Below are 15289 nucleotides of genomic sequence, written 5' to 3' on the forward strand. Positions count from 1 at the left end.
ACGTTAATATAATTAAAAAATTATTCTAACAATTACTAATTTTCCATAAAATCATACTATAATTAATAAAATGTATCTAAAAATTACTAATTTCTTATATAATATTACTATAACTAATAAAATTACCCTAAAAAATTAATCATTTCCTATACAGGTTAATATAATTAAAAAAGTTACTTTAAAAAATTATTAATTTCTCTTATAAGATTAATAAAATTAATACAGGTTAAAAAATTAATCATTTCCTATACAGGTTAATTTCCTATGATTAATAAAATTAACCTGAACAAATTACTAATTTGCTATATCATATTACCATAATTAGTAAACTGACTCTAAAAAAATTAAATTAACATGCGTAGGAAACTATTAAATATAATATTACTATAAGGTTTTTAAAAAAAGTTCTGCCCTACTATTATCTAATAACAACAGCAAAAAATTTAACTACGTAACAATACTAAAAATTTTATTTATACCAAGTATTGTACACAACACTTATCAAAATAAATTTTTTAATCAACATCATAGAAATTAATACAAAAAAAAATACATATAAAAAAAATTTACACGTGTAGGATATCCAAGATATTCAAGAATATAATGTTTAGTGCGTGTGATATTATTACAAACCATCTTTTTTTTTTCTCTCTGTCTGAGCTTCATTGATTTTTCTTGATGCTCTCTATAATGTTTGAAATGAAATGGGAAGAATGATGTAGCCTTCTATATCGAATGAAGGTCATGGGTGGTCTTCTCCCTCTCTTATTTTTTATTTTTTTTTGTTTCTTACGGTATCCCCCAACCCGACATGTCAAGGACTAATCTATCACAAATCTGAGCTCTATTTAAGAGTCTGTCACTAACCAATAAATTATTACATGCATAAGGCGAAATTTCTCCCTCTTTTATGAACGCCGCACATCAACACCACAAGAAATAGCCCCTGACGAAATTTTTTTTTTGTTAGGTGGCCAAAAATTGTCCCCACCGATTTCATTGCTTGTCAGTGGTTAAAAATCAGCCCAATTGATTTGGTTATTGTTCACCACATACAAGTAAAACACCATAAAGCATTATTTTGTAGAGATTAATTAATATGTATCTTTTACCTAAAGACACACATTAAGGTTATTAATTGAATTTTTTTTTAACAGAAAACATAGAAGGTTTAAGTATCCAATGCATTTGTTATGCATTGTTAAAATAAAAAATTTAATAACTTTTACTAATAATTCAACCTTACGAGGTTTTAAGAGCAAGTCTATATTTCAATGTTAACTTTCATTTAATTTCATTTTGGAATTTATAAAATGTTATATCAATATTTATAGAATCAGATATATATAATAATTTGAGACTAAATATAAGATTTATTATTATAATATTTAGTCTTAACTCAATTTAAATTTTATATTATTTTTAATTATTTTATTAAAAAAATTATATAAATAATAAAAATTTACTAATTTTTCATTAAGGTAATACGGTCTTTCTAAAATAAAAATAATTTCATTTTATCTATCAACATGTTTTAGTTACAAATCTTTTTATTACTTCTTATAAATATCAAAAGTGATACTTCAAAAACATCTATTAGAATTGTTTGAACATACTTCATATATCTTTAAAAACGTTTTCTGATGTATCTTAAATTTAACTTGATATGAGAGAACCTAACTTGCAAATGCTATATAAAGTATAAACAATAAACTTAAAATGAAGTGACATGACCGTTTAGAAGTACATAAATAATATATATTAATTTAGTCTAAAATATCCATGTTTAATCCTCAAATAAACATGAGAGTTTTATTATTAAAATAAATGTATATATAGTTTTTTTTTTCTCAAGTCTTTTTAGATTAAGTCTTGATTTACATTTGATTGTAACATAATAATCTAAGAAATTGAGATATTATTTTTTTAAATTTATAAAATAACCTAAATTAAATATACTACCACCTTAAGAATATTAAATATTCTTTCTTCAAGTCTTTTTATGCTAAAACAATTGATAAGTAGAATTGAAATCTTAGCATTTGAGGATAAAACCATCGATTGATTAAGTGTCTAATCAATTGGAAAAATGATTTCTTAATTATGTAATGGAGAAGTATAAATAGACAATAATATTATTAAACAATATAAATAATAGAATTAAAAAAATAAATTAATTCTAAATTTAATTAGTGACATGAGTAATTAATATTTAATAATAACTAAATTTAGAGTTCGTTGTTCATGTTGTTAAAGAAAATAATTGATTACCTAACATAACTTAAAATGAAATTGATTGGTTTCTCAAACAGAGTGAAATTTTTATTCTGTAATTCAACCAATTCATTGGCAGATCTTGGAAATTGATTTGATGGCCTAAACGATCAATTGGGAAATGAAAACAATCGATTGTCTGAGAAGCAAAATTAATTTTTGACTCTGTAATCCAGTACAATTGATTTTGATTCTGTAATCTAATACAATTGATTGAACCAATTGATTGGGGTGGATAAAAAACAATAGATTAGTAGTAACCCAAGGAAATGGATAGAAGAGCCAAAATTTTAATATTTTATACAATTGCTAAACAATCAATTAGTTCATGTCAGAAAGCCTGCAACCACTAATTTTGATAAATTGGTCAATTTTCACCTACTTTATAATTTCTCTAGACTCTAAGATTTGAAATGCCTATGAAGAGTCATTTAAGTCATATTTTTAGTAACCAAGCCTCATTCTAAGCTTTCGTGAGATTCTTTATTTTTCTATACAATTACAGTGTTTTTACACAAAATATACAAGTTTTTGTTCATAGTGTTTTGATTTGCATTCATACACACTTTCAACAAAATAATCGAATTTCAAATTCTCTAATCTTATAAGAATGTTGTAAGTTGTAACTTTCATTATTTCGAAAACTAGACAAAACTGACCGGTCAAATCAGAAATCGTTGCCCAATGCGATTTGATTTATAAGATCCTAAAAGACGTCATTTTAAGGTTCAATTTGAAAAAAAAAAAAAAAACCAAAACGATAAAATAGAAGACAATAGGAGAGATTAACGATCACATATTCACAATGAAAAAGAGAAGAGAAACACTAATTATAATAATAATACAATACTAATCTTATAAGATTCACAATGAATCGCAGAATCCGAACCAACTTGATTATTCGATTAGTTTAATATTAATTAAAAAATAAATAAAATCTAATAATATATATGTAAATTTATCTCTTAATCCTAAAGTCTTTTAAATTATGATAGTTATTTAAGTTTGAATCAAAGATAAATTATTTAAATAAACTAAATGAGTGTGAAAACTACCAGATTGTCCTAAATGAAAAAAGATAATATTTTTTTATATAAATCGCGGATATGCTATAAGTTTTCAAAAAATTATATAAAATCCATATGAGTACCACAATTCATGCACTAACAGTGTACAGTGGCCAAATTCTCCTTTTGAGCATAAATCATGGCATTAACCTGGGTTTTACGCTAAAAAAGAGTAAAACATGAGAGATTCCCATGATTTATGTGTACGAGACCAAAACCAAAAGAAAAACCCATTATGAAGGATTGCAATGTTTGATGCATTCACATCTTTAGTTGTTTATCTTGTATTTAATTCTTGTTTTCGTAGGATTAATTACAGTTTTATCCCCCAATCTCATTACTTTTTAGTATCTCTTGTTACTAAGGTATATGCTCAGTGTTTTCAAAGAAATATAGTTAAAAATAAATCAAATCAAGAAGCAAAATGAAGGATGATTAAAGGAGCAACACAACAGAACTGTGAGAAGAACAAAAGGTATGCGTATGCACACTAAGGTGCGCACGCACGCATCAAAGAGGGTGTTTCATTGCATGCGTACGCACACGCTTGTGCGTACGCACCAGCCCCAAAAGTTGCCCACTAGCCCCAAAATTTGCCTAGCGTGTGTACGCACAAGTTCAGAATCCTGCACACAACGTGCCACGCTGGTGCAGGGCGTGCCACGCTTAAAGAAAAACAATTCAGGGCGTGTTATAAACCCTAAGGCATGTCACACTCTCCAAGGGAATTTGTCATTGTGTGCATACGCACACGCTTGTGTGTATGCACAAGTCAGTTTCTCAGCCAGGCGTGTCACGTGCATAAAAGGGCGTGCCACGCACCAACTCAAGGCTCAAGAAGGCATGCCACACAATGAAGTTAGCGTGCCACACCCTGATCAAAAGCTATCTCCCAGTGATCAATCCCTAAAGGCCCAGTTTCAGATATTTGAATTCAAATTGAAGATTTGAGAAAATTCTGTAATCAAATCAGCTTTCTGTTTTGAATTTCAGGATTTGAATTAATTAGAGATTATCTTAATTACTATGATTAAGATAAGAGTAGGTTTTAAATTTTAAATTAGAATTAACCTAGGTATGAAAAGTGAATTATATTCACAAGCAATAGCTAGCGACGGCATGACACTCCACTTTTGATTTTACAACAAGCATGAGTCACTAATCCTCTATCAAAGGGTTAGGAGCTCTATTTGTGTTTTAATAGTTTATTAATCTAAGTTTTCTTTTATTTTAAAACTTTGCATTAATCTGTTTATGATTGAGTATTTCGTTCTTCATCAATAAAGGATTAGTATTTAGTAGCATCAACAGGTGCGCTAATCTCGTCTTGGATTTGTTTACTGATTCGACAGAACTGATTTTCAAATCGTGCTTGAAAACTCTTTCACATAGCTTTTTAAATCAACTAGACGTAGGGAATTTTGTAAGCGTGCGGCAATACATAATTTTTTATTACCCTACTTTAGGATACGTGACATATAATCTAGATTAGGACAATTCTTGAAAATTATGTTTTTTCTTTGAGGAATTGAATCGGATTTTTGAACTTAACATTTTTAATTTATTGATCGACCAAGACATTGGCGATTGGTTAATTAAAGAGAAACCGAGTAGCCGAGACATTGGAAATCGATTACTTTAGATTCGTCGTGAATGCAACTTTAGAACTAAGTTAATAAGGTTTAATTCTCCTGAGAACATGAACATCTCCGAAACCCTAGACATTCACCTATATGATTTCCTCAATTCAACACTCACTCCCTCTTCCGAAGCATTCAGCACTCAAGCAACCTCAATTTCAAGCCTTCTACTTTCCAGCAAGTCTCAAGAATTCTCCAATCTAGGTTTTATTGATCTAATTCGTAATTTTATTCGATATTTGCATGCTCAGTCCTTTAATCCTCGAGGAGACGATATCCACTCATCGTTGTATTATTTAAACGATCCGGTGCACTTGCCGGTATCTGATGCGTGAGCATCTTTCCTATCTTTTCCTAGTGAATTTGCATTTTACTTGTTGATTTTAATCAAGAATTAATTATCTTTTAGCCACTATGGATGCTACTTTGAGTCGTGTGCAACTCTATTTGTTTTAGGTAGCATTCGACTGGATTTGATGGAGTTTCTGCAGAAAAAGAGAAGAAGGCGAATGATGCTGTCAACCCTGACCTCTCTGCACTCAAACCTGAAGATCTCGAGCTACGAAGATCCAATGGACGTGATCCTAGTGGCGTTGAAAAGCTAACTTTCAGAGCTTTCCAACGATGTATAATAGTTCATACTTCTTCTCCACCAAGTCAGAAAAGATGGCGCCTAACTTGAGACTTTTCAAGTTAGGCGCCAAGACAAGCCACCCACATCAATCCAATGCAGCCAAGGCTGCGCCTAACTTGAGAATATTCAAGTTAGGCGCAAGGATGAAGCAAAGGGCATCCAAGGAACGCTGTCTAGGCTGCGCCTAACTTGAGGTTCCTCAAGTTAGGCGCAAGACAGCATCAACAACACGCACCAATTAGTTCGACTCCAAGTAAGGCGCACCAAAGCTTGAGTTAGGCGCAAGACAGCATTAACAACACGCACCAATTAGTTCGACTCCAAGTAAGGCACACCAAAGCTTGAGTTAGGCGCAAGCTCATTCACTCAAACTCCAATCCATGCGGCCATGACCAAGTAAGGCGCATGATCTTCCAATTCAAGTGGTCCCAGCGTCCAAATTAAGGCTATTCGAAGATTTTAATTAATTCTGATTTAAACTTTATTTTATTTTAAAATAGGAAAAGATATTATTTTAGTTTTAGAAAATAGATTTTAAATTAATTAGGATTAGATATAAAAGAGAAAAGAAACTTCTCTTCTGGGGATTATTCCACCTCATTCCAAATTTACAATTTAAGAGAATCATAGTTTCCACTCTGAACCATGAGCAACTAAACCTCCATTGTTAAGGTTAGGAGCTCTGTCTATTGTATGGATTGATTCTATTGTTTTTCTATTTTAATTCATGTATTGATTCATATAATTCAAGAATTTTTTTCGTTCTTTATTTTATGAATTTGGGTGGAACGGAAGTATGACCCTCTTTCTAATCGAGTTCTTGTATAACTTGGAAAAGCTCTTTACTTGAACAATAGCTTGAAAACATATTCTCCTAAATTTCTAATTATCTGAACTTAACGGGATACGTGACATATAATCCTCTTATATTTGGGTAATTAGGATTTCTGTGGCATATAACTAGAATTAAACTTCACCCTCTAAGTGGAATTAATTGACCAAGGAATTGGCGATTGATGAGAGTTAGAGGAGACTAAAAAGGTCTAAGGAATTAAGGTTTAGTCACATATAGTTTGCCATGAATTAAATCTTGCATGATTAAAATAGTTAGTAAGAAAAGTCAATCAGGAAAATAGATAACTCTGAAGTCTTAACTGTTTCTTCTTATATCATTCACAACTTGTTTACTGCCTGCCTTCTGATATTCTGAATTTACTGTTTAATGCTTTTTGAACTCTCAAACACCACTTTCTGTTTGTCTAACTAAGTAAATCACTTAACGATTATTGCTTAGTCCATCAATTCTCGTGGGATCGACCCTCATTCACTTGAAGTACTACTTGGTACGACCCGGTGCACTTGTCGGTTAGTTTGTGGTTGTAAATTCCGCAACAGTATCCGTGAGCTTCTATTTTCGCTCATTAACATTTCTGGTTGGCCATTTGAAAGAAAAAAAAATCACAAACCATTGCAGCGATTTATATTTTGAGGCACTTAATCAGTTTAGTGAGGTGTCTGGACAACATAATGCTATGATGGATAACTCGAATCAACTATACCGACTAAATGGAATTGCTCATGTGGTAGAAAACATAAATGAAGAGATTAAAAATGTTAAATATTTTTCTATTACTGTCTTGACTATGATAAATGTCATGAGAGTGTGAATTTTTTATGCTAGAAAAGATCTATATAATTATGTTTGATTTTCAAGAGTATTAGAATTATTTTTTAAATTAAAAATTTTCAATAAACATATTTGTATTATTTTAAATAAACGTATTCGTATATTTTGAAATTAAAAATTTTAAATAAACATACTGTTGCTGATTTCTTACATATATAATTAGTAAATGTTAGATAAACGTATTGTTGCTAATTTCATACTTATATAGTTAGTGAATTTTGGATATTAATTTTATAGATGAGTTGATGTGTTGTTACTGTGAGGAGGTAGTAGAAAATGTCATTACACGATCACATCATCCCTTATCTTTAGGTTGCTGGGTTGTATCATGTTGCTAGTCTTCACGATTACTGGTTTAAGCTTGATGAGGCTCTTATTAGCGCATTTATAGAGCATTGGCATCCAGAGACTCATACCTTCCATATGCCTTTCGGAGAGTGCATAATTACATTACAGAATGTTGCCTACCAGTTTGGACTTCCTGTAGATGGTGAGTGGTTGTCTGTTAGAGTTTGAGTTGTACATGTCCGAAGGAAGACCAGCATGGATATGATTTTATGAGTTATTTGGTGAGCTTCCTCCTAATTAATATATTCACAAGCACACTATCTATCAAATTTGGTTCCAGCAATGATTTATGGTTCTCCTGTCGGATGTCAATGAAGATACTGTTAGGATTTATTCTTGAGCGTACATTATGGTGCTTTTGTCTACTTAGTTATTTGGAGATAAGTCTGGTGCTCGGGTACACATTCGCTGGTTGCCCTATGTTGCAAAGATGGATGAGTTGGGAAAATATAGTTGGGGCCCCGCCACGTTAACGTTGGCCATAAGCAATGTTCCACCGTACTTACCATACAAATGAGTTCCGTCAACGCTGACTAGAAGCTTACAATGTTTAAACGCCTCAACACACAGTGGAAAAGTCCAGAAAAGCCGATAAAAATAGACAGTATTATCGTCGACTCCATTCCTTTGCCTTACCGGCAAAGTCTTCAACACAGCTACAGTGCCTAGCAAGGACACCTGTACACTTTCAACCCATCTAGGAAGGTCGTTATATGACTCTTCCCAGTGACCGTATATTTGTGCAATTTCCTTCTGCTTGGCCATCCAAACCTTCCTATAACTCGGCATAAAATCGTAATTTGCCTCTGTCGCATTCTGCAACACAAAAACAAAAGCATCGGCTCTAATCATCGGAAAGATTGAAGCACAAATGACATGATAATCTAGCAGTCGGTGGTCACTCGATATCTCGGTCGCTAAACATGTATGAAGATCGTTGTATCATCTTACCTCCCAGTATCCCTTCTTTTGTCGGAAGGTCACCCAACTCAACCAGTTGCACCCATTGCCAAACTCCTTGCACTTGCCATGATACTTCATGTAATCTGACTCTAACACTTTATACTCAACCCCGTGACGGATACTATAGTTCTTCACACAAAGAACCACCTCTTCCTTGTTTTGAAATTGTTGGCCAACTTCAAACTCATTCGGTATAGGAGCCCGAGATGATTGAAGTTGCCTAGTCCTATAGCCCAAATCTGCAAATCCCTGTTAAGCCATAACATCAAGATTGAAGGTTGACAAGTTAGGAGAAAATCGTTGTGTGGCTGAACCCTCAAACGGAAGGCTGGTGAGTTGAACTGGAATAGCCCCCATGTCTTCGTCACTATCAACACCAATCGTAAGTGGCTCGGCATCATCATTGTCCTCGCCAAGAGCTTCTTCTCTTGGATCTGCCTCGCCAGCATCGATGGGTCCCCGAGCAACCCCAATAGGTGATGATATTGCAAGAGCAAGCTCACCAAACGTGTGATTATCTCCGATGTCGCACCCATGTTCCACTTGCGATTCAAATTTACAGCGAAAGTAGGAGAGGTCACAAAAATTGTAATGGCTAAACTGACGAGAGTAGAGCTAGACGCTCCGATTGTGCCCACAGAAAGAGGATTCAGAGCCAATCCTCTAAAACTTCTAACCACATCTTCAAGCTTTGCATACAACTCTGCCATACGGACCTCCGGAAAGTTTCGACGACAATGAAATATTACTTGCAAGTCATTATCGTTCTGTAATTCGAACGAATCGAACTTTACAAATCCTTGACCAACTGCAATTGGATTCCTATATAACAAATGACACACTCTTTTTTCCAACTGACCCAGTTTTTTGTAGAATATTATTCTGTAACTCTACTAATGTTGTGGATGGCCTTATAAATTATAACATATGGCTTCTTCTTATCGGTAAAGGTAACACCCTCCATAGTCTCTTCAATCTCCGTGTTACAATGTATGAGTGCTAGAAAACTATCATCACTATCACCCATCTTTTAACTCTACAACACTTGTATCTTGTCTCGGGCTATTTATGCAGCTGGGTTGTTCTCTATTACCCATAAATCGTTGACTTTCTTACTGTTTTAACCATATATAGCATAAATCGTTGGTTTGCAATATGTTCTGTGGTAGATGTACGTAAATCATGAACTTTCCTTTTGTTTTTGGTCTCGTACATATAAATCATGGGAATCTCTCATGTTTTACTCTTTCTTGACATAAAAACTAGGTTGATGCCATGATTTAGCTCAAAAGGAGAATTTAGCCACTGCACACTGTCAGTGCATGAATCGTGGTACTCATTTGAGTTTTATATAATTTTTTGAAAACCTATAACAGACCCGCGATTTATATAAAAATCAAAAGGACAAAAATGTTGTCTTTTTTTATTTAGGACAAATTGGTAGTTTTCACACTCAGTTAGTTTATTTAAGTAATTTATCCTTGAATCGATGATGTATTTTTTTAAATATTATTATTACATATTTATAGTATTTAGATGATTTTTTATTTTATTTTTCTTTCAAATTTTTTTGAATTTTATTTGTAGGTACCCAATTATCCAAACTAATCCAAACCAACCCGAATCAATTAAAATTTAATCAGTTCAGTTCTCATTCTCTCACAAATCCGAACCAACCCCATCCGTGAATACCCATAGGATACCCATAGGGGTCTCCTTCTCGGGCAGGTTATGATTGTTCGGGCCTGGTAGCTTTGCTGGCCCAAGGCCTAAACAATTTAATGTTATAAATTCACCTCTATAATTCTTCATAATTTTAAAAAGTATATGGAGCTTGAAGGTCTTATATATTCTTTCTCCACCAAAGAAAGCTCCTACAATCATATCTATCTTAAGTTTTTATTTTTCTTCTCATCTTTCATTCTTTCTTCACTCTACTCATCTGAGAAGAGACTCAAAAACAGTTTGTAATCTAGGCATTTCTAATCTATATCTTAGTCCACATCACATTCTTATAAATCATGGATAGTTCATACACATTACATAACATCTTTCATCAAGATCTTAGAAATTGCAGAGTTTTCTGACTGATTCTTTTCAATCGTCACTATAACTAATTCAGTAGTGATCTCTAATCCTAAGAAAACTTAAAAGAAAAGATATTTAAGTTCTTAGATTGATGTTTAATCCAATCTGAGTCACTCTTAGTCTTGAAAAGACTTGTGAAAGAATATCTAACGGTGTGTTTGCATTGCATTTTATTTTCTGTTTTAATTTTCAATATTTTATATTTTCAGAATGTTATGAAGAAAAAAGAAAAAATAAGAAGTAAAAGTAGAAAACAAAATTTTATTATTTTCCCTTTTTTCTTCACTAAATCCTGAAAATAGAAACATTGAAAATCAAAACGCAAACCAAACACACCATAAAATTCTTAAATTAGTGTTTGATCTAATGTAAGTCACTCTTAGTCTTAGTTTTGGAAAAGCTAATGAAAAGAATATCTAAAGTTCTTATATTGATAGTTGATCTAATTTGATCAATGCTTAGCCTGTCAAGGCTTAAGAAAGAATATTTATTTGTATACTCAAATAGTGAAACTCACGTTTTCTTAAGATTGCAACTCGTTCTAAAGAAAAAGTAAATTTCAGAAGAAAACTTTAGGACTGTTATATTACAAGAACATTACTTGAAGATGATATAATTTATACAGATTTTTTTTCATGAAACTTATGACATTTACAAGGTAAGGAAATTGCGATTTATTTCGCTGACTTGTATACCACCTCATGTATATTGAAGCAAAAGGGAGATCAACTTAGGACGGGAAAATAAAACAAAATAGAACAAATTACGTTACCAAATTATTCCACATCTTGGAAGTAAGACAAATGGTCAATTGCTCTTCTCCAGAGTCCAGACAATTCAAGCTTCAGGAATGGGGGGTAGAGGTTCCTGAAATTAAAAAAAAAAAAAGTTGTAGGATTATAAGCATGACTATACCACATTGATAAGTTAGAAATACAACATGAAGCACAGAATTCACTGAATTACCTCAGCCAGCCGCAACTGTCCGTGATGTACATTAGAAGATTTAACAATGATTTCCCACTTAGGATCAGCTAATGCTGTCTTGGAAGTTTGAGTTCGAGCATGAGTACTGGTGGCAACATTAGACCATGTGGGTAAATTCCTCGAGGAAACTGCAGGTAAAGTGCGTTTTAACCAAGATTCTGAAGGAGCTTTTGGCAAAGGAAGGGCAAGAGGAGTCTTTGCAGAGTTCGCATTTGATGTTTCTCTACATCCTAAACATGTAAGCAATTTTCTTTCTAAGCCCATCTTTCCATCACTTGCCATGTTTAAGCTTGCCAAAGTATTATTGTCATCCTGGCTAGAGCTTTGAGCACATTCTTGATCGACAGATTCGGTAGCCCCGTGGATCTTTAGATCAACTTCTGAATCGCCAGTCAACTTCAAATTCTTCTGTGACATGGGATTCACAGTTTGGTCCTTACAACTTCTCTTACTACCAGGAAATCGAGATTGTGATTCTGTTTGCTTGCTTCCAATGATTTTTTGACTTGAAGTCACAACCAACTCATGATCTAAGTTATTTTCTTTGTAGCCAGTTTTTGTCAACCCTTCCTTTTCCAAGTATGTGGTGTTGGAATTATTTTCAATTTCCACCTTCATATTATTACTAGAATTATCAGAACAAAGAAGGCGAGAGGAATCAAGAGACATTAAACTTTCAGGAGTTAATGTTGTCTTCTCATCTGCAATATCCACTGGTTTGCAATCTTCAAGTGAAGAATTTATAGTAGGATTTTTATCAATCACACTGTCTTTTCTTGAAGTCTTGAAATTATCCCTTCGTTGATTGACTTGATTTATTTGACCCTTAATTTCAGAAGAACATGAAGTTGAAGACTTAACCTTCCGTACAGAATCAACATATAGAGTTTTCTCAACAACAGGGCTTTCACAGATAGATTCGAATCGAGTTCTCTCAGCAGATGAAAATTCGCTGCAACCTCTTCGATGTGGATCAATAACATGATTAGATTTTTCAGGAATACCTGCAGAATCTTTCTCTTTTGTGAAGCCAGACTGAGTACCTGCTAAACTTTTTCCATAATTAGCAGTTCCAGTATGCTGCAGAAAGAAGTAAAAAAAAAAAAGGTGAATATAGATAAAGACGAAGTGAACTACCAAAACATAAAGTAGGTAGTGACCAATTAATACCCGTTTTGCGGTTGTTCTCTGAGATGCACCATGCATTCGATGGACTGGAGAATTCAGAATCCTATCCTCCATTCTTAATCCTGGCATTGGATTCAAAAGGCAGAAACGAGGAAATAGCCCACAAACTTTGGGTGCAAAGTTCTCAGCAATGTCATTATCATCGCTTTCATATTCGCTTTCTTCCCTACCAATATTTTGGGCATAATGTGGCATGACATTTTGCCATTTGGGGTTAAGGGGACGAGGCTTTTCTCCATTTACTACTTTCTTTACCAGTCTTGGCTGTTCTTTCATAACAACAGGTTTCTTAGAGGTGTATTGAACTTGAGATGTTTCAGAAGCCATTGCCTTCGCTGCAGGCAAGAACCTCCCGATCATGAAATCACGAGCCTGTTGATCAGCTGAGAAACTCGTGGACGGTTGGACCTCTTGCTCGTCCCATGCACTCAAACCACTGATACTACAAGTCATGAAGAATGATTCTGTTCTAGAAAGTGTATCAATAGCATCTTGATATATCTCGTCCCCATCATCCGAACCAGAACTTGTCTTTTCCTGAATTATCTCTTTTATGCTTTCATGTTTTGTCGTCACCTTATTGTCCGAAGATGAGCAACTCTGAGAGCTGGAAATGCTGCTTCCTATCCCGGACTGAGTAACTAATGTAGCTTTAGGAACTTTATCAGAATCTTTCTGTTCAACCTTTGAGGCCCTCCCAGGTGGAAGCTTTGGAGTAATGACATGTCGTTCGAGAAGCAGAGTTTCCGATTTACCTTCTTCCTTTGGCCTCCCAGGACTCTTCTCCCACACAAAGGGAACGGTTCCAGGATTACTCACAGGACCTGATTTTAACTCAGATTTATATACAGGAAGAGGAGGTAGTTTGGGTGCGGATGACTTATTGGTTTTCCTTTTACTGTCGCTTTCAGATGCCACCACTGTTGATGAGAATCGTCTTACTGATAAAAGTGGCTGATTAAAATCTAACTGCTTTTCTTCCATTAGAGTTTTTAGAATCATATAATTGGTTTCTGCAAAACAAAACTGAAAATATAATCAAATTGAAACTTGAATATGACCTTCCAGATTCAGATACTTGCAATCAAATTAATAAAATGAGATAACCTCAAGACAAGTTACATATAAAAAAATGTACATAGAACACCAAAACCCAAAGTCAACTTTGCCTGATTTAGCACTCATATTTGACGTTAACACGCGGAAAGAAGATTGAACTTGGGTCTTAGTCATGACATTACTTCATAGTTTTAGGGTTTTTTATTTTTTAGTTTATAGTAGGGTCAATCTTGTACAGTTTAACTTATAAAATTATATAATTGCAATATGTATAACATTGGAGAAAATCCCCAATCCCGTTCTACAAGATGGGAAACAATTTAAGCATTATTGGTAAGTATGATACAATCTTACGCTTATGAAATTGACTTAAAAAACTACTCTGAATTGTAAAAGTAGACAAAACAAATCAAATCAAATCAGCATCATTAGATTATGAAAATAGCATTAATCTAGAGTATGCAAGAAGAAGCCTTAATATATAATCTTCGACTACTGAATCTTATTGCATCCAAGCCAGTTCCTAAATCAGAACCAATTCAAAGAAGGTTTACAGTCAACGGGAAGCACACACACATCAGTGAAATGCAAACTCCAGCTTCAGTAATCAAAGACTTTAAGCTAAAAATTAACAACAAACATTCACCTAAATAAATAAAGGATTTTTCATTCAAAGAAGAAGCGCGTCCAATGAAATTTTTAGTGAAAGGCATTAGAATTGGAATTCAGAATTGGTAATGAAATTCAATTCCATTCCCCCGTCTATGATTTTCTAATCAAACAATCAAGTTTTATTGTAGCATTCATCACTATTACCACCCTCGAGAAACACCGACACCGAGAGAGAGAGAGAGAGAGAGAGAGAGAGGACCTCAGGAAAAGAAGAAGATTATGAATTTTGACTTTTCTTCTAAGTCTGGAAAGTTGATTGAAAGCGACCTACACTCCAAAGCTTAGAAATTCAGGGAATATAGAACAAAAGGAACCTTCGTGTACAAGAACATGGGGATGAAGAGACTAGAGAGGAAGTAGGGGAGAGAGAGAGAGAGAGAGAGAGAGAGAGAATAAAGTAGTACTTTTTTGCCTTTGATTCTTGCAGGGTTTTGTTTATTATTGTTGCTTAGTTTGGGTGCAGTGCAGAGCAGAGGAGAGGTTAACAGCTGGTGCCCCAAAGTGTCTGCAAATTTTGAAGAAACCTTTTCATTCATTACGTTTGCTTCTTTATGCTTTTTCTTTTTCTTTTTTTGCTAGAACTTAATTTTGATATTGGAGTTTGTTTGCGAAATGTTGGTAGAAATGAATCGAATGATAGTGCTACCCAAAAGAAAGTCGGTGTAGTAGTAACTAACTAAGA

At 33.7% G+C, this 15289-nt stretch overlaps 2 protein-coding genes across 8 annotated transcripts; both read right to left on the minus strand.

Annotated features, from left to right (window-relative positions):
• Positions 1–8067: 8067 nt before the first annotated feature.
• LOC148570097 (uncharacterized) lies at positions 8068–9640 on the minus strand. Its single transcript, XM_088506839.1, has 5 exons — positions 9508–9640; positions 9284–9421; positions 8956–9155; positions 8602–8862; positions 8068–8466 (listed from the first exon to the last, which is right to left on the minus strand). Exons 1-5 carry the CDS (start codon positions 9638–9640, stop codon positions 8068–8070), a joined length of 1131 nt encoding a protein of 376 aa, XP_088362965.1.
• Positions 9641–11131: 1491 nt separating this feature from the next.
• LOC107630026 (uncharacterized) lies at positions 11132–15248 on the minus strand. Of its 7 annotated transcripts, none has more exons than XM_016333025.3 (5): positions 15012–15149; positions 14807–14874; positions 12859–13889; positions 11668–12768; positions 11132–11568 (listed from the first exon to the last, which is right to left on the minus strand). In XM_016333025.3, exons 3-5 carry the CDS (start codon positions 13876–13878, stop codon positions 11539–11541), a joined length of 2151 nt encoding a protein of 716 aa, XP_016188511.1. In that variant the 5' UTR covers positions 13879–13889; positions 14807–14874; positions 15012–15149; the 3' UTR covers positions 11132–11538. The 7 variants fall into 7 exon arrangements, with proteins under 7 accessions (XP_016188511.1, XP_016188510.1, XP_088365889.1 ...); XM_016333024.3 differs by having other exon boundaries at positions 12859–13902; XM_088509763.1 differs by having other exon boundaries at positions 14807–14879; positions 15012–15102.
• Between the last annotated feature and the right edge of the window lie 41 nt (positions 15249–15289).

The sequence above is a fragment of the Arachis ipaensis genome, chromosome B3 (assembly GCF_059453495.1).
Source record: "Arachis ipaensis isolate K30076 ecotype BB chromosome B3, ASM5945349v1, whole genome shotgun sequence".
NCBI lineage: Eukaryota > Viridiplantae > Streptophyta > Magnoliopsida > Fabales > Fabaceae > Arachis > Arachis ipaensis.

Excerpts from the sequence above, each read along its gene's own strand:
- LOC148570097 (XM_088506839.1), bottom strand. The coding sequence starts at position 9,640 with ATGGGTGATAGTGATGATAGTTTTCTAGCACTCATACATTGTAACACG. Across the intron at positions 9,422-9,507 it reads TAAGGCCATCCACAACATTA|TTGGTCAAGGATTTGTAAAG; the intron begins GTAGAGTTACAG and ends ATCCAATTGCAG. Across the intron at positions 9,156-9,283 it reads GCTTGAAGATGTGGTTAGAA|TGGAACATGGGTGCGACATC; the intron begins GTTTTAGAGGAT and ends TTGAATCGCAAG.
- LOC107630026 (XM_016333022.3), bottom strand. The coding sequence starts at position 15,143 with ATGAATGAAAAGGTTTCTTCAAAATTTGCAGACACTTTGGGGCACCAG. Across the intron at positions 12,769-12,858 it reads AGAGAACAACCGCAAAACGG|CATACTGGAACTGCTAATTA; the intron begins GTATTAATTGGT and ends TTCTTTCTGCAG. Across the intron at positions 11,569-11,667 it reads GACAGTTGCGGCTGGCTGAG|GAACCTCTACCCCCCATTCC; the intron begins GTAATTCAGTGA and ends TTTTAATTTCAG.